We start from the raw sequence: 18,330 nt of genomic DNA on the forward strand, positions 1-18,330 counted from the left end.
CTCTCTGCTTTTTCAATTTGTTGGTGTTTTTGTTCATGATTTTTTCTTGTCTTTTTTGGTTTTTGGCCAAGTCCAAGTTTAACAGCGCTCGACGCGCCAGAATCAAGTTCAGTTGCGCCGCAAACGCGTCGCGGAAATGTTTCGCTGCTGCTGCTGCAAACCGTCCCAAAGAAATCGAAATCTAAATTGAAATTGAAATTTAAAACCCATTAAACGAACGCGCCGCCGTCCCACAAAAATCCCGCATCCTTGTCAATAAAAAAAAAAAAACCGATACAGCGAAACGGGAATCTAACCCGTTAAATACTTTTCACTTTTTTCCCAACCGTTCTCAGGTAAAAATTGAGCGTGCGTTTTTTTTTTAATGTTTTTAATGTGAAGTGCGTACAGCTGTCCTTGCCGTTTTGTTGTGGTTTTTCCTCCTGCTGCCTTTTGAAGGTCACTCACGCACGAAGGACGCGCCCAGGGGGTGGTGGCCGAAATGGGGGGCGGAATGGCCGAGTGGGCCAAATGTCAAAAGGTGAAGGCAGCCGCCAGGCGGCCTTGGGATTAAAGCGCAGCTTTCCCTGCCAACTGACAAGTGAAAGTGAGAGGAATCGAAAAATTAAGAACAGAATAAGTTCATTTTAAAGGAACCGGTGATCCAAGTTCTTGAAAATTCAAGCACGTTATTCCTTAAAATTAAGGATATGTGGTGATTAATCAGCATGGATTTTTATTAGGTATCTACGTTAAAAAAATATAAAATGGCGCCTCTAGCATTACAACTTCTACCTTAAAATATGTGATTCCTTTAAAAACCAAACAAACCTTTGAAAACTAAGCAACAATATAAAGTAACACAATCCTTTAAACCAAGGCTTACTTATTTAGATTCTAAATTCTCAAGACAAAATTAAGATGAAGGAAAAACTTTTAACTATTCAATTTTCAAAAAAGGTCTAATTTCTAAAAAAAAAAGAAATATAGAAGAATTTTTTTTAAGTTGAGTTAACTCATTAAAGAAAATTGTGAATTTATTATGCACACTTCACAGAAGAGTGTAAATTTGTAGAGTCCATAAGAATTTAGAAACCATGTATTATTAAAAAAGTTACATTGAGTTATCCAATGGAACACTTAGATGTGGCATTTAAGCCAACCCTTGAAAGTGTTGATGAAAACCACCTTTTGAAAACCCCACCCAGTGTCCCCAAAAAAGACGGCTCTTCAACAGAACCTCTTGGCATTTGGCCAGCATTTGCATGTCAAACACTTCTCATCTCGAGTCGACTGATTTGTGGACACATCTAACTGGCAACTTGGTTAAATATTTGAGTGGTTGATAAGCAAGATCAACCCATCAGTTTTTGGCACATCCAATCCACGATGGCATTACCTCGACAAGCCGAGAAATTTACTTAGCGATTAGCACACGTGGATGTATGTACATATTATCGGGAAGGTCAATGGTTTCTAATTTTTCATGTTTCGGTACAATATTCTCGACCGTTTTCGCCAATTGCGAAAGTCAACACAATATGTTCTTGACTAACTTCCGATCGGTTTTACCGAGCCTAAATATCTTGAAAACTGTGAGAGTCGCTTCCTCTATTTCGGGCAATTAACGCCTTCGACTTTGCTTTCGGTTTCGCCTTTTAGTTTCGGTTTTAGTCTGAATCTGCTGAGTTTCCAATGGTCTATGGTGTACTATGACCATCTTTTGTCTTCCGACCTTGAGCGGGGGAGGGGGGCGTTCAATGACCGCCACTGTCCAGTTAGCTCTATGCATATTTATCCGCCTTCCGATCGAGATTCAAACCAAAGACAATGACCAGCCTCTGTTTGGCTTTTGATTGGCCCTAATTCGATCGTCTCCAGATGTCACCACTTTATGATAACTTTCCAAAATACGATGCTTCTGAAAAATAAGATATCGCCCCTAATTTGATCTTCTCTTTATGACTTTAGGAGGTGTTAAATATGATTATATGCCATATTATAATATGGGTAATATTAAAAAGTGTTAATAATATAACACAACTTTACGATACCAATTTTATATGAGGTTTTTAATAAATCAATAAAAGATCGTAACAATCCCATTGTTATATCATGGGTTTTAAATTGTCTTGGGATGCTAATAGATTATTTCGACCATTTAAATTATTATAATACTACAACTAGAATAAGCTCGAGAGGTAATCATAAAGATAACTATGGAAAAATGATAACACTTTTTTTTTAAGTATATGGTAACTTATGGGAATGACGGTGAAATAGGACCCCCACATACCAATTAAATCTGAAAAATGACAGCTGTTCAGGCCAAGACCCTTATCGATTGCCGTATAGAATAGTGGGCTTAATGTGTGTATTCTGTACTTAAACTTGACCCCATTTTGGCCAGAGGACAAGGACGGCGATTCCTTTATGAACGGGGCACGTCGGAAGGTAAAGGTCTGCTCTGCGGCAATTACGGCGATTATCAGCCAAAAGATACACGGCTGTGACAGTCCGGCAATTACCACGTTTCGGCTGGAGAACTGGGGGCCCCACAATACCCCGCGCTGAGGGGGGATTACAACTTGTTATTGTGGCTTTTAAGAACCAGCGTTTTCATCTGCAGCGTGACATTCAAAATGCAAACGAACACCTCACAGCAAAACCAGTTTCAGATGCGTCCAAGTGAAGGGCTTCACCACAAAAAAAAAGAAAAAGAAAAAGAAAAAATATTAAATAAAAAACAACGGCTATCCAAAAACAGGAGATCGTTGATTGATGATCTGATCTGTGGATCCAAGACACGCCTGTTGACGCTTAAGATTTTAGTATATTTACCAGACACATCAGAGTTCAGGCTTTGACCAAGGTACAGAAACATTCCCCGGGGTTTAATGGCCCCCAAGCACTACAGTGAAACCTCCAACACTCGGGTCACACAATTTGCCAAATAAAACTCCAGTTATATAGCCTTTGAATTACATGCACTTATGTCGTAAAAAAGGGTTTTTATACGTTTGGGATCATAAAAGGCGATTCGGGCACTATGTTTTGGTCTGCACGTTTTAGTATACCCCCAGTAATTACCTTAAATTTAAGTTTTCGAATTAGTTTTTCGGATGTTGATTGAATTTTTTCAAGGTACTTTCTTATAAACTAGTCGGAATAAAAAAGTTCTAGATCAAAAATATACCAAAAAATAATAATTCTTGAGATTGTATGGGTTTTTAATTTCCTGACCGCACTTATGGGTAGTTTTAGCTTCGAAGTGATAGAAGTTTGACTGTAATCTTTGACGATTTGATCCAATGCTGATCTCTTTCTGCTGAGTGACAGCTAAAAGCCGTAGTTATAGTGTCGGGAGGCGAACACAAAAGATCTATAAACGGTTTAAGTATCTGTTTATTTTTTCTGAATTTACCTGCGAGTTGGGTCATTGTACTTGAGGTCTATAAACACACCGATGGAATTGGAAGTACGCGAACTCGATTCGCTTTTGATTTTAAATTTTTTGTTTTCGTTTTCTTTTGCACTGGCTCGATGGAAAGATCGAAAGACTGGCTTATAATGCCATGAAATTAAAAAGCAAAAGCATTGACATTGAAAATTATGCGAACAACAGAGGGTCCAATATAACCAATATTTCAGACAGGAAAAAGAAGAAGATGCCTTAGTATTATGTGTTTACACAGAGTTACTTGCGTTCACCGATAGAATGGAATGGTGCGGTAATTGATTACCAATTGTTGTCACTTGTCGGTGCGAATTATTAATGCGAATTGCGATTGATGGAGTCCGTAAATAGCCATAAATGATAAATGCCATCGAAAAACAATTGATCTGCGGGCGAAACAATTCGCGAGTGGAGTGACAGCCAAGTTCAACCGATGACAAGGGGGCAAGGCTCCGCCTCTGACTTTTTCCATGGGCGTGGTCTGATTATTCGCAGGGGGTATAATGTCTCAATAACATGTCAGGCTTAATGGTATAAGATGTATCTTTGTCTCTTGGACACATGTTTCTACCGAGTATCGATTTATTGCCATTCAAACATCTCAAGATTAACCTTTTTAATCTCAAACAATCATATTTCATTGTTTCTAATTCGAAGAATATCAAGATTATAAACAGATTATAAACAGCATTGTTGCATAATTTGAAAATTAATAAAAAATTAAAATATATTATTTACATATTCTTTATATTCTTAATAGTATTTTATATAAAAAATCATTTAGAAGGTTTAAGAATCGCCTTTTTTAAGCTATAAAAGGCTTGTTAATTAGCTTAAGTCTCTTAGTTAGCAGGTTTATGATAATGAATTTAATGAACTTTAAAGAACTAAGTTTATTTTTTAAATTAGCCCATGTTTTGGTTTTTGATTAAGTGGTTTTTAATAGACTTTCTCATAGGTTTTCTACGTTGGTGACATACACATAATATCAGAAAAGAGATTTTTAATAAAATCTGTATTTTTTATTAAGGTAACAGTAACTAATTGGAATATAAAAATTTCTTATAGTATTTAAGGAGTTATGGCGTACAAATTCTTTGAAACTACGCCCATGGTCCAAAGTTCTCACGCTACCCCCCTCCTCGTTTCTCTTTGCTCCTCCCTTCTTACCAGCTGCACTGCGAGTGACAGGGATGCAAGCTGTCTCCCCTCTCCCTCTTCCTCCCACGCACAGTGGAAACAATTGAACAATTGGGCAAACAACATAAATAATACTTATAGTAAGCGGTCGCAAGGTGTCATCATTAATTATTCTCCCGCTTTACAAGCCGAGTGGAACGTGATGGGTAAAATTGTTCCTTGGCCTGGCATTAAAAAATGTAACCAAATAATAACGTTAAGTAAACGCCAAGCAAACAGAAGAGCGAAGAATCAAGTTGGCGTCATAAATTGTCTTTTTTTATCTTTTGTCTGAATTTTTTTCTATTTTAACTAATTAACAGAGTCGGCCGGCCGGCCGGTGACCTTCACCTTTTGCGAGTTGGCCAAAAGCAAAGGTGGAAGGCAAAGAAGAGAAGCCAAAGAATTGGTAACAAGCTGACGCCTCCACCTTCAACTGACCCACTAAGAAAAATAAAGCGGCGCCGCTCTTCCTGACTGTTTATACGATTTTTTTTACCATTCAAAAACTTTTTTGTTTTATTTTGTTCGAAGAGAGGGTCTTGGGGTAGGTCACTATCGCGGGGTCTCCAACTCCCCAACTTAATACCGTTCGTTCGTAAGCCATTGCCTTTTATTTTGCAAATTGTTTTGCCCGTCTTTTTTTGTATCTTTGCCCACGATCATTTGTTTTGCGCTGCCTTTTGTTTTGATCGTTGGGTTTACAGTGGTACAAATGGGGGAAAAAGAAAGGAAGTTAACAGTTCCGAAACCAATTGGTTGGATCCTAACTATCAGAATTATAGTTGGCTTTTAGGTACTTTAAACTGGTACTACAAATATTTGTGGAACATCTTTAAATTCATTTTTTCAAGTATTTTACGTTTCCAATATCTTAGAATTTTTGAGATCTAAAAAAACTAAATAGAACTGACATAAAGAGAGTAACCTCCACATTATATATTTCACATAACCTAATGTTCAACAGTAGTTTACTGTATCTGTAGCCCAACAAGACGTCATAAATATGGTAATTTGATCATATTAAACCAGTGATTATCATAACAAAATGTCTAGCTATATTATTCATACATGCAGATAATATTGATATAGTTTTGGAATGATAACTGCCTAATGCTTTATATGCTCCTCAATGTGACAATATTGGCAAGACAATATATGGAATGACGGTTATGAACACCACTGTGCACAGTTATGGATATTTGATTCTGTTTGTGGCCAGAGGTCATCTACGCGGTCCATAGAAATGCAAAAACCGAGTTGCGGGCGATCGGATCGGCACTCAGCTGTTAATGATGGCCCACATATCATACCACACATACCCTCATGCCATATCGCCTCATTATCGCGCCGTCAGTTCGCCCAAGCAGATCTCGCACCGGATCGGCCCCGCCCCTTCCTTCTACGAAAGCCAAGTGATAAATGTGTATCTGAAATCCGAAACGAATCTTCTTGTCTATTCCGATCCCAGTTGGCGCCATGAGGGAACCGCTGCCCGTGGCGGTGGTAATGGTGGTGCTGCTCCTTTGGCTCGGTGCGGCGGTGCCACCCACTTCTGGATCGGCGGTCCTCATCTCCGACATGACCATGAGCGTTATGGTGGAGCTATCCTCCCGTCATCCCTTCTGCAAGATGCACACAGATCGGTGAGTCTTTCGATAAAATCAAAGATGTTACACAAAAATGTTACTTATAGATAGTATTATAAGTGAAATAACATTTCCTTACATAACTGAGATCATCTTAAAAAAGTTTTGAGTATTAGAGAGCTGTTGAGAAAGAATGGATCTCATTTTAGAATGAAAAAATAATAATAATATTTGGAACCAACACTGAAGAACTTTTTACAAGGTTCTTAAAATTCTTTACCATCCAAAAAAGGTTAGGTTATTACTTGATTATTTGTGTTTGGTTAAAAGTTGTTGAATCAGAGATGATATGAAGTGGAAAACAAAATATTATCACAATGTTATGAAATATTTTTGTAGCTGAAAGAACTAATAGCACTTTCCTATATCTCCCCCACCAGCGGCGATATCCAGCGGATGTTGCTGCAGTCGGATCCGCGTCGCATCCGCCAGGTACCGCGGGAATCGGTGATGGAGCTGGAGGAGGTGTGTCGCCGGCAGGGATCCTACGGCCATGAGTTCCGCGGCGGCCTTGGCTTCATCTATCCCGGCACCAAGTGGTGTGGTCCAGGCACAGCGGCCACCAATTACGATGATCTGGGCGCCCATTCTCGCGAGGATCGCTGCTGTCGGGAGCATGACATGTGCCCGGATGTCCTCAATGTGGGCGAGTGCAGGCGGGGATTGTGCAATCGCGGCACCTTCACGAGGAGCCACTGCGATTGCGATGCCCGATTCCGGCGATGTTTGCAGGCGGCGAATACGGAGACGGCCAACACGCTGGGCGCCATCTTCTACAATGTGGTGCAGGTGACGTGCTTCCAGGAGCGGAGTCCCTGCTCGGCGCACCAGAGGTTCGAGGACTTCTACTACCGCACCGATCACTGTCCGGCGGAATTCCGGCAGGCGGATCTCTACGTGCCGCCGCACGGGGACAATCTGATAGCCAAGATCCTGGCCCATCCGCAGGGTCGGGCCCTGGCCGCTCCAGCCTCAGCCTGGTCGAGTCCCGCCAAGACGACGGCCCGCCGTTGGGGCGTTAAGTTGGCCAGCGTCGGTCTGGCTGCGGTCAACATACTGCGGGAGGTGGTGCAGCGACCCCGACTCCTTTGGGACAGCCTGCAGGCCCCAGTGAACAGGGAGCTCCCACCTTCCAGATACCAGGATCGGGGCTATCACTACGAGCGGCCCGGGCCTTCGTCCTACGGATATGGTGGTCACTACAGTGGTCGCGGCTACGGGGGCTTCGATTCCCCTTGGAGCTAGTGGCAAGAGTTACGAATGCCCCCCTGAAGACTGTTCCCCGCGTGGGTGGGTCGATTCCGGTGGTGTCCAAAAGTACTTAACGGTCGGAGAGTAGGCCAAAGAAAATTTTAAGTTATATGGTTCTAGGAACTAGAGGTTAAAGTAGAAACAAAAATTTAAATTCTGGGTTGCCTTGCTTATCAAGTTTCTAGGGTTTATAGGGTTGTTCAGTTTAAAACGAATCAATGGTTTTTAACTCAGGGTTACATTGCTTTACATGAAGTTTATAGGGTTTTATTTAGAGTTTAAAATGAAATATGGGCTTATAGCAAGTTTAAAAAATAAAAAAGGTTTATTTAAAGTTAAAATCAAAATGGGGTTTTATATAGTGTTTTAAAAATCAGATAATTTTTCATAAGAACATCTTTACCAAAGAACTAAATTACATATCTCCCCTTTTTACCAGATGCTCTTAGGAAAAAAACGTGATTTCCAAGCTAATGACGCAAAAGTTTTCGTTTTATCCCGCTTTATATTCTGTTAAAGTTTCTTGATTAAAGGTGTTTATTATTCTGGAAAAGTTTCATTATCATGGTCTTACCATCTTCGTGTGAAACGAGAATACTTGTATTGTTCTCATACAATACGCATTTAAATTAAATGCTATAAATGATTCCCTTTGTGAGTAATTGAGTGATATAGGTTTGTAAGAGGACCACAATTTATATTAAACCAGGGGTTAAAAGTAATAGCATATCAGGATTTTTTTTACTATAACTTATAAGATTGGAAATATGTAAGGTGAACATTATAATTGTAAAATTTAATTCAGGAAATATAACCCATACCATTTCGAATATTTCTAGGATACTCTCCACCCGGTAAATAATTTTATAGACCATAAAACCGACTCACCCCACTGTTCCCGTTTAGTATTAGTAGTCATAAGTTGCAGTTTCGGCTCCATTAGGGAGCCCTAGTCCTAGCCACTTAGCTGCATGTGTGATTGCCATTAATGTTCTGCATGTCCCGTGTTCACTAGTTCACCAGCTCACCCATAGCTATGCTGTACAATAAACGATTCACAAGAAACATTCGTTCCCTTTCCGGTTGTTCGATTCGATCAGAGCCGGATATAATCAAACGGAACAGGAGGCCATCTGCGCCCAGTGGCAGTACCAGCCATCGGAGAAGTACGTGCCCAGCCAGCCGAGGACCTCCTCTTAGGGAGAGACGTTGACGACCTGGACCAGCTCATGGACTCATGGAAACGGTTACAAATCTACAAGGCACTAGCTTATCCCATAGCTATAGCCATAGTTATTCTCGATTGCAATTCTTAAACCTGAACGAAAGCCGGAGATCAATTACAGCCGCACGAAACTAGATGGGGAAAATATAAATATATATTTTCATATATTGAACGCATACAAAACAGATGATCTATATATATATACACACGAAACGTACATATAAATAAATATATTTACCAAGATCAGAGCAATGGATGGTTTTTTCTTGCGCCCAAAAGTATTAAATTGTGGCTGATTCCAGTGGTTTGGGTTTGCATTGCATAGTTTTTGGGATCGGTGTCAGAGAGAAGATAGCCCAAACATCTTCAATGCTTTCTTTTCTATATTTCAATAGTTAAACACAACCCCCACCCATTGAATCTCTCAATTATAATTGTACTTTGATGTCCTTCTTGATCCTTACCATGGTAAAGATCAACCCTATTCGACTTTATTTGTTTTATCTCTTTTCTTTCTTGTTGTTAACTTGTATCGTCGTTTGCAAATGATAAAAAAAGTATCTTTAATACAAAGTATTTCTGTGTATGGGGATGGGGATAAGTCAGTTACTAGACCAAAATCATATTCTTAGAGCAAACTGACCTGAATAGTTCGTCTTATCAAGGCGAACTTTACAAACTCAAATTCTTCACATATATATTTTAAAAGGGTTACAAAAAAACTCAACTCAAAGGCGTTTGGAAAAACGATTGGGTGGGGAAATGGGGCTTAGGTGGTCAGCTTTTCCAGCTGCTCCTCCTTTAGGCACGCAGGGCCACAAACTGTTGGAACACCTCCAATATGTGTGTGTCCAGGTCGGATGTGAAAAGCAGCGTTTCCAGTGTGCTGCTGTACTTCTGAACTTGTTCATGATGCTGCAAGAGAAATTACAGGGGTTACTAAAGGGTCAAACAATTCAAAGAAAGGATTTATTACCATGAGGAAGACCTGTTGCAGTCGCCCAATGGTCCAGCGGTACCAATCCGTATCAGGATCACGGCCGTCCGTATCGGAGCGCAGAAGATGCTCGGAGAGAATCATGATGAATCGCTGGAAGACGATGAGGAACAGACGCTTCTGGTTCACATTCGCCGCCTCCAATTTCTCCTCCATGCGCTCGACCACCTGAATAAGATAAAAAAATTCCATAAGGATAGTAAAACATGGTATGGATATATTGGTTTAATAGCTAACTCTGATCTCACCTCCTCGGAGGGTTTGTCAGCATGTGTGATAGGCTTCTTCCTCTTGTGTGAAGCATCATCCTCTGAATCGCTGGATGAAGAGTCCGCCTTCGCAAGCTTGTCCTTGGCCTCGCTCAATTCGGAATCTAGGTAAGGAACAATTCAGCCATTAAATCAAATATCCTGGCAATCAGACACTTCAATACTCACTCAGCTTGATCACATGCTTGTTCATCTTCTTGATCGTCAGGTGGAGAATCTCCCAGAGATACATCTTGGTGAACTCGCCGGTCATTTCCTTAGAGAAGATCCACGTGGCCACCGCCGAACAGTCGACGATCTGCAGCTTGAGCAGCTTGTCGATCAAAACAACCATCATCTGCTGGTGCGAGGACCACAGCTCGTAGATGTTGTGCAGGATGCAGATCTGTGCCTCCTCCGTTTCGGCCAGGGCGCGGAACACCGAATGGAACTTAGAAATGGCCGCGAAGCTGTGCGAGAACGACTTCGAGCCCAAATTCAGCAGCGTCTGGACGAATACATCGATTTTCAGGGCATTAAAGCTGCCATCGGACATCTCCTCGCCGCTGTAGCCGCTGCTCGGGATGTCCTTCAGGATGTTGACCACCTCCTCGGGCGTGCATTTCTGCCGGATGGCCACCACCAGTTGATGGGCCACCGTGGTACCCGGCAGACTTGCTGTGTTCGGGGAAGAAAAGCGGAGAGATTCAGTGAGGAAATGATTCAGATAATTTGTTTACATGGTGGTGCCTTTGGTTTTTGGCGGGGTATATTGGTTTCAAGATCAGGTGAGATGGTATTGCTGTCTCATTCTTATTCAGTTATAAGAAAAGTTCAGTATTTTGAAGGGAATCAAGGTTTTTAGTTGCGTATTTAAGAACATTGATTGGAATCTTTTACTTTTTATAAGAAACTACATATTTAATCCATTACATGTACTTATATTTAAGTTTGAAAACGACATAGATTTCTTTCTTTTTTTTATTTAGTTATAGTAATTATAGGTCTTTCCCCTTGGTATATAACTATAACTAGTATTTCCCTTAGTAGCTGATTTTACTAGGGACCTGTTCGATATATTTCCTGTCTTAATGGAGCACCTGCTCGTCGAAAGACATCCTCCCAAGTGCGTTTGCCGTTGTCTCTAGTTAGGTGACACTTTCGTTGCAATTCGCATTTCATTGCTTGGTTATGTGGTTCGTGGCGTGGAACCAAGCGGCACCACTCCACATCCACATCGAAATCCAAGTAGACAACACCACCGACCAAAGCCACCCGAGAGGTGAGCTCTGCGTGGTGCGTTACTAATGACTACTGTGCTCCAGCCCAGGCAAACCACCTCACCTGCCCCCGAATTTCCCCGTCGCTCCCCCGATTACCTGCAGTTTATTGGCACTTACGTCAATTATGTCAAAGTGGAGATCGGTTCGGCAGGGTTTTCTTTTGGGGGGAGGGAGCTAAGCTAATTATGCGGCCATTTGGCAAGCCAATGTATTGGCAAATACGCAATTCATTTGCCCATTCCATTAATAGGTGGGAATCAGGCTAACATACCTTAAATTCGGGGTGAATTTACTAATTAGAATACTGGCTAACGAGCTGGTCTACAAGAAATTTACCCATCTTTTTGTATCATATCATTTTGAAAACATTATCCTTACTAACTATTGAAATAAAGAAATTTCGGAGTGAGTTTCGGAGTCCAAAATTCCTTTTAGTTTGGAAATCCTATAAAATATGTCTTTAATTTGGGGTAAGCTTATTAGAATATAAGCTACCCATCTGTTTAACAAAATATTATACCACCATTTTCTATCATATCACTCTTAAAACTTTACTTCACTAACTCTTAAAACAAATACAATTCGGAGTCCCAAATTCTTGATGATTCTTTTTAAGCATTCTTCAAAACCTTCCAGCTTTAACCTTTAGTGCAAAAACCCTAAGAGTTCCAACGATCTCTAGACAATGTCAATGGTTTGGGAGTTTGCATGTGTCAAGATCATGCGATGGTTTTTGTTTAGCAGCCAGTCAAAAAATTCGCACATATTCGGGGCTCACAATAATAACAGCATATATGTGCGGTACATTCCCCCCAAAAACACCCCGACTATCCATACCATCGCCTCCAAATAGCTTTACTTAAAAGCCAGAATTAAAGATCTTTTCACGGGAATCTGATTTTCAGATCAAATTGAGCGTATCCAAAGGGGGGATGTACATTATACTTTCGTTCATCCAAGTGCTCCAGTGTAGTTCAATGTTGACGGGCGGGTTTATCTTATCGACCAGGTCATCTCGAGTTCGGAACAGGAAAGACAGAGAACCCTAGCAAGGTGAAATCGCCATACGGAACCGCCAGAAGAGAACGTCGAAAGCGAGGGATTTCAATGAGGAGGGGCATCGTCGAAAGGGAAACTCCAGCCAAGCGAACCACAACTCATATCTCAATGGAAATCTAAGACAAAGTTTTGGGCTTAAATGGAGGCTATAGCCAAAATGAAATCAAACTCAAGAAGCACAGAAAGATCTATTGTATCATATGTGGCATAAGTAATACCCTCATATGGTTTAGGGTTCTTTTAGTTAGGCTATTATAAATATCATGGTGGGCAGACCAAATTGTATCTTAACAAGAGATTACTGTTTTCGGTATTACAGAGTTTTTAAGAACTTTAAAAAATTACTATCGTGTATTTTTAGATTTTTTAGGTTGAGTACTTGTTTAATGGCTTTTAGCATGGGTCTTTGAGAGGTATTGTGAGCATTTGAAAAATGACCAACTTCCCAGTGGTTTTTAAAGACCGCCATTGTTTGGGAGGGTATCCAGCCGTGCTCCACATCTACACACTCGTTGGATTTCATTGGGTTAGATGGGTGTTTTCATGGGTGGTGGGGGTGCTGGGGGTCCGCCCTCCAACCGAGAGTGTTGCATAAATGCCTCCGATTCCGACGACTCCAGCTGCGACTCCAACTTCTCGGGGCGCCATGGACTCCATAAGCACATACTACATATATGCAAAAAGCCCAAAAGCCAAAGAAGCAAACGAAAAACACACACATGTCGGCTGCAGATTGCGCAAAAAGCCTCCGCCGCCGGCGACGCATCGCTTGGCTGCCCCAACGAAAGCAGCTTACAGTTCGAGTGGATGGATGGAGTCGGCTGATGGCCACAGAAGCTACCGAAGCTACAGAAGCCGCAGCTCCAGACGTCATCGTGGATTATTAGCGAGCGCAACTGGCGGACGCGTTTCAGTCGCTTTTTCAAGCGCGCGCAGCTCAAACGCATCTCAGAAAATCGCTGCCGCATTCGTTAACTTATTTTTTGTGTGACTTCTGTTTTTGTTGTGTGTTGATATTTATTTTTTGATGTGCTATTAGCCCAGACAATGAGGAATCTTTGCTGGCTACTTGCTCTTCCCATGGCAATCGTAAGTTGAGGGAAGGCATTGAGAAGTGACTGAGAATCAGGATTATTTCAGTTGATTAATAATCATAATACAAATTATGGTTCATCAAAAAAAAGTGTTAGTCTGTGTGATTTTAAAATTTGCACAAGTAATCTTGTTCTTGTAAATTAAAGTCTTAGGACTTAAGCATAATAAAACCTAAATACTTTTCGGATAAACTTTCAAAAGGTCCTGACTTCAAATAATTTTATATTTTCTATTTTTTTGAATTTTTGTATTTTGGGATCCTGATTACGAACTAATCGGGTTTCCATGGATCCTAAACAATTAAGTAGGGGCTTTTCAAATGAACAGCTATGCTTTCTTTTAAAAGATCACTTTCATTTTCTAAAATAACGTATGAACTCAAATTTTGAAGTTAGACATTATTGTCTATATATAAAACGGATAATAAAATCAAATTTTAAGAATACACTCTCTAAAAACGAAAAGTCAACAAGACTTTAAAAATAAAAGTGGCTTTAAATATAATACTTTACTTTAAGGAAAAGTATAATATATACTCAAAGCTCAAAGCTTTTGTAAAAGAATTGTTGAAACAAAATTATATTCTTTTTCTTTGTGTTTTTGACAAATCTCCATCGTTTTTAGCTGCCCCTGGGCTGCGCCATTGTGGGTTCTGGACGGGATCTCCTACTGACGCCCAAGCCAGGACATCAGCTGACGGGCAAGCGGATCTTCTACGAGGAGCCGACCGAGGAGAGGGCCCAGAACCAGAGGCGGAGTCCCTTGGAGCGTCCCTGGGAGCGAACCCTGAAGCATGTGACGTACGTGACCCTTTTCACGGACTCGGCGGTGGGCGCTGCAGGTGGAAATCTCAGGTAAGATGGCCTGTTTGGCCACGCACATCCTCCTGCCCGCCTATGGTTAAACCCAAGCTGATGCTCGGGCAGTCAGCTGCATGAGTATCACGACTTCCTGCAGACTCCCTATGTGCCGGCGGATGCCCATGGTGGTGCTGCATTCGGAGGAGGAGCGCCATCCTCGCGCTTCGGTGATATCATGACCCTGGCCAAGGGCTATCTGGAGCAGCTGCCGGGACCGGGCAATGCATCCTATCGCTTCCTGGAGGGCGGCACTTGCTTCCAGCTCAAGTGTCCCACCTCAAATCCTAACCAGCGGCGGGCCTTGTGGCAGGTGCAGCGCATCCGGCATCGGGATGGGGACAAGGGTCGTCACTACCACTACGAGATGAAGTTCAGTGTGACGCCGCTGGACAACAAGGCCTGGCAGCCGCACCACCAGATGAGCTACATCCAGAAGGAGTCCGACTATCCCGGCAGTTTCGGGCGATTGACCCACGATCAGGGCTTCGCCCAGAGGCGCCAGGATAGGGAGAGGTATGCAGCAGCAGCAGCAGCAGGAGCGGGAGCAGGTGCTAATGCCGAGCAATCACAGGCCACCTTTGTCCATGGTATCTTTCAGCCAGCTCCGCCGCCCAAGCTCAACATTGGTGAGTATTTAAAGGGAGCCGTGCCTCAGGGTGGTCCCAAATTAGAGCTTTTCCCGGGACTCTTTAATCTGGGACTGCGTCCCAATTACGTGGCCCCAACGACGTTCCGTCCCAACTATCCGGCTGCCTTGAAATTCGGCACTCATCCGGAATTGGAAAGATTTCCCAGCCACCATGGTGATTTGGGTAGTGCCGGTCCTTTGGGTCCTGGAGAAGTGGCTTCCACTCCTGGTGCCGTGACCCATCATTTCCATCACCATTTTTATGTGACGCCTGGTGGCGGCGATGCCCGATTGCATCCCGAGTTGGGCTATCGCTTGTCCAGCTCCTCTCCTCCTGAACAGACCACGCCAGCTAGCAATCCAGCCTCCCATTTATATCCCCATCATCAGACAGTGCAGTTTCCCAACTCCAATTCGGGTTCATCGGAATCTCTGGAGGAGCAGGAGCAGGATCTGCTGCTGCGTACCCCTCAGATTTACGGACAGGCTTCCAAGTACCAAACAGCCAAGCTACCACCCTTGCTTATCTATGCGGGCGGCAGTCCTGGGGATGAGGACAAGTCCTTTGTGCAAAGCGAACCGCTGGAGGAGACCGTCTATCGCTATTCCGAGCCGGATCCACTGTATGTGCACCAGAATCCAATCGATGTGCTGCAGGATAAGCAACCCCAGGAAGAAAAAATCGAGAGGGGCCAGGATGGAGGGCAGGAAAGCTATCAGGAGCGAAACAGGGATCAAAAGCAAGGGGAGCAGCGGCCAGTGAGCAGTTTGGAGCAACCAGATGTGGTCACCACTGCAGCACCCACTACCCCAGAGACCCCATCGTCCACCACCACTGAGACATCAACCACAACTGAGAGAACTACACACGTAATCCCCACAACAAGTGCGAGTAGCTTCGTATCCACCACCACGCACTTCAGTCCACTGCGCTCCATAAGTAGGTATCGGACTACACCCAAAATAACAGCTGGTCGATCCACCACTACGACCACTTCCACCAGCACGGAACCGCCGCTGAGCAAGTGGGCCAAGCGGCGCAAGGAGCAGGACAGCAAGGCCAAGAGCAGTCTTCGCCACGAGGCCTTCGTCAGCACCACATCGACCAGCACTAGCACCAGCACCACAACCACTACTCAAACTCCGCCTCCAACTACCACTGCAGCTACTCCTGCTCCACCACCACCGGCTCCACCCAGGGAAGTGGTGGAGGTGCTCACCCAGAAATCGGTCAGCCGATCTGTGAGCATCAAGGTGGGCGAAAACGGCGAGGAGATACCCATCATTGTGGACGACGAGGAGAACGAGGTGAAGCCAGTACCAAATAAATAAGACAACCTACTCTAAGCCTAGTCGTAAGCAGACTTTACCCCGAAATAAATGCAAGTAATCCGTATGGGAAGGGGCCAGACTCACCTGCCTCCTCGTTGGCGTACTTGTAATTGGGCACAGGCGTCATGGGGATCAGCTTGGCGTACGTCGTGGGCATCATCTCGGTGATGCGCTGGTGATACGAAAGGCTGTGGGAATAATATATACATAAGTAACTCGAAGCGTTTATAGAATGCCACAGCCTACCGCAGGCACTTCTGCAGCACCTCCTGGATGAACTTGGGCCGCGGGTGCTCGCCGTCGAGCAGCAGGCAGCTGTCCCACTCGTCCCAGGACCACGTGAACTTAAAGTTGCTCAGATGGTAGGAGAACCAATTGACGAACCGGTCGAAGCAGGACGTGTTCATCGAGTCGATCCGCATGAACAGAATCTCGGTGGCCTGGGCCAGGACCTGGGGCAGCGTGGCCGGCTGCAGTTTGCACAGTTCGATCAAAATGGAGCCGTAGCATATGTCCAGGTAGCGTGGTGTGGGCATGTGAAAGAGCTCGGCGAAGATCACCTCGACAATGCAGTACTCCAGCGGAATCTTATGCTTGAACGGGAAGCTGAGCAGCTGGGCGGCGCAGTCCTTGCGCTCGTGATGGTATGTCTCAATAATATGATGCAGATGCTCCTCAATCAGGAAGCGCTCTATCGAATGGGCACCCGGCAGATTGGGCCCATCGGGGCAGTCGGTGTAGTCGAACATGCGGTACACCACCCAGGGCATGGGGTACTCAAAGTTATCATGATGCGGCGGCGGCACAATCGCCGGCAGATTGTGCTGCAGTGCCTCGCAAAGTATAGAATCGAAGACCAAGTAGGGTCGTGGTATATGCTTCTCCGCCCAGTTGTCCTGCCGCAACTTGCGTATCTGGGCCCACAGGCAGTCCAAGTACTCCTCCTGCGGATGTGGCGCATCCGAGGACCACACCCGCAGCGCATTGTGATGCTTCTTCGAGCGTTTGTTCAGATAGACCTCGATCCGCAGCAATAGCGACTCCAGGGCAGACTCCTTCTTCTCGTACAGGTCACGTCCCACCCAGGGCAATGTGGACAGCACAGCAAAGACGAACCAATCGCGCCGCACCTGGGGCACTGTGTCCTCGTTGGACACATCAATCATGGTGTCCAGCAGCTGGAGCAGACTGGTGGCCGAGATGACGTGGCAGTTGACCAGATCGGCCAGGAAGCGCAGCGAATAGCGGGCGGCATCCCAGCGGCACATCTTGAGGGATTCCTTGAAGGTCTTCACCATGTGATCCACGAACTCTCCGCCAAACTTGTAGTTCTTGGCATTGAGCAGGCCCACCAGCGTGGTGTAAACGGTGCACTTTTCGGGCATTCGCACGGCACAATCGGACAGGATGCGCAGGATCTTGAGGCGAAAGGTGCCCAGATCGGCCTCCAGAACGGAAACGAGCCCCTCCAGATTGGACTCCACGGAGGAGGTGCTCCGCTCGCCCACCCGCAGGATCAGCGACTCCAAACGATCCTCGATCTCCTGGTTCTCCGACACACGTCTACGCTTGTTGCGCCGGTGATCTGCAAAGGACTCCCGTTTAGAAAACGCCACTACTTCGCTGTCCACGGCGACTCCCACTTACCATAGCCCTCATCCTCCGTATCATGGGCCCGTCTGCGACTCATCTTGCCGTGAATTCGTTTTCGTTGCGAACTTCTTGAATTACCGTGGAGCGTTCCTTGGCCACCGGCACACAAAAACACGCTGATGGGGACACCTTTTGAGCTGGACTTCTCGGCGATCCTGGACGGGACTCGGTTGTCTGGCAATCCTTGCCGGCAGGTATAGTTCTCCGCTGCGAGTGCCAATTACCGTGCCAACTTTCGAAACGCTTTTGCGACAATTTTCACCAAAAAAACGCGATGCTTCTTTTTTTGCCAGCGATTTGCGGGTGTATCGATAACAGGGCTGAGCGGCGGCTGCCTATCGCGGACAGGGGCGGAGGGGGTTATAACTATTAGTTTATTACAGTGTATACACAGAATGTGTGTGTCTATAATGTATGTTATTTATACCTTTTGCT

The 18,330-nt window shown here is 44.3% G+C and overlaps 3 protein-coding genes across 4 annotated transcripts; 2 read left to right on the plus strand and 1 right to left on the minus strand.

Moving 5' to 3' along the window:
• Positions 1-88: 88 nt before the first annotated feature.
• Positions 89-8,988, plus strand: LOC108016997 (acidic phospholipase A2 PA4). Of its 2 annotated transcripts, XM_017083943.4 has the most exons (4): positions 108-335; positions 6,087-6,261; positions 6,645-7,097; positions 8,616-8,988. In XM_017083943.4, the coding sequence occupies exons 2-4, from the start codon at positions 6,095-6,097 to the stop codon at positions 8,713-8,715; spliced, it is 720 nt and encodes a 239-aa protein (XP_016939432.2). In that variant the 5' UTR covers positions 108-335; positions 6,087-6,094; the 3' UTR covers positions 8,716-8,988. The 2 variants fall into 2 exon arrangements, with proteins under 2 accessions (XP_036676158.2, XP_016939432.2); XM_036820263.3 differs by lacking the exon at positions 8,616-8,988 and having other exon boundaries at positions 89-335; positions 6,645-7,857.
• Positions 8,989-9,174: 186 nt separating this feature from the next.
• Positions 9,175-18,216, minus strand: Cbp80 (Nuclear cap-binding protein subunit 1). Its single transcript, XM_017083846.4, has 7 exons — positions 17,890-18,216; positions 16,489-17,827; positions 16,327-16,430; positions 10,175-10,663; positions 9,986-10,110; positions 9,717-9,905; positions 9,175-9,655 (listed from the first exon to the last, which is right to left on the minus strand). The coding sequence occupies exons 1-7, from the start codon at positions 17,930-17,932 to the stop codon at positions 9,542-9,544; spliced, it is 2,403 nt and encodes an 800-aa protein (XP_016939335.1). The 5' UTR covers positions 17,933-18,216; the 3' UTR covers positions 9,175-9,541.
• On the plus strand, positions 11,093-16,311 carry LOC108016518 (uncharacterized). The gene is made up of 3 exons (XM_036820262.3): positions 11,093-13,416; positions 14,047-14,276; positions 14,349-16,311. The coding sequence occupies exons 1-3, from the start codon at positions 13,375-13,377 to the stop codon at positions 16,240-16,242; spliced, it is 2,166 nt and encodes a 721-aa protein (XP_036676157.2). The 5' UTR covers positions 11,093-13,374; the 3' UTR covers positions 16,243-16,311.
• Positions 18,217-18,330: the final 114 nt, after the last annotated feature.

This window comes from Drosophila suzukii, chromosome X (assembly GCF_043229965.1).
Source record: "Drosophila suzukii chromosome X, CBGP_Dsuzu_IsoJpt1.0, whole genome shotgun sequence".
NCBI classification, from domain to species: Eukaryota; Metazoa; Arthropoda; class Insecta; order Diptera; family Drosophilidae; genus Drosophila; species Drosophila suzukii.

Excerpts from the sequence above, each read along its gene's own strand:
- LOC108016997 (XM_036820263.3), top strand. The coding sequence starts at position 6,095 with ATGAGGGAACCGCTGCCCGTGGCGGTGGTAATGGTGGTGCTGCTCCTT. Across the intron at positions 6,262-6,644 it reads TGCAAGATGCACACAGATCG|CGGCGATATCCAGCGGATGT; the intron begins GTGAGTCTTTCG and ends CTCCCCCACCAG.
- LOC108016518 (XM_036820262.3), top strand. The coding sequence starts at position 13,375 with ATGAGGAATCTTTGCTGGCTACTTGCTCTTCCCATGGCAATC. Across the intron at positions 13,417-14,046 it reads TTGCTCTTCCCATGGCAATC|CTGCCCCTGGGCTGCGCCAT; the intron begins GTAAGTTGAGGG and ends CATCGTTTTTAG. Across the intron at positions 14,277-14,348 it reads GCTGCAGGTGGAAATCTCAG|TCAGCTGCATGAGTATCACG; the intron begins GTAAGATGGCCT and ends ATGCTCGGGCAG.
- Cbp80 (XM_017083846.4), bottom strand. The coding sequence starts at position 17,932 with ATGAGTCGCAGACGGGCCCATGATACGGAGGATGAGGGCTATG. Across the intron at positions 17,828-17,889 it reads TACGGAGGATGAGGGCTATG|ATCACCGGCGCAACAAGCGT; the intron begins GTAAGTGGGAGT and ends AGTCCTTTGCAG. Across the intron at positions 16,431-16,488 it reads GTGCTGCAGAAGTGCCTGCG|CCTTTCGTATCACCAGCGCA; the intron begins GTAGGCTGTGGC and ends TTATTCCCACAG.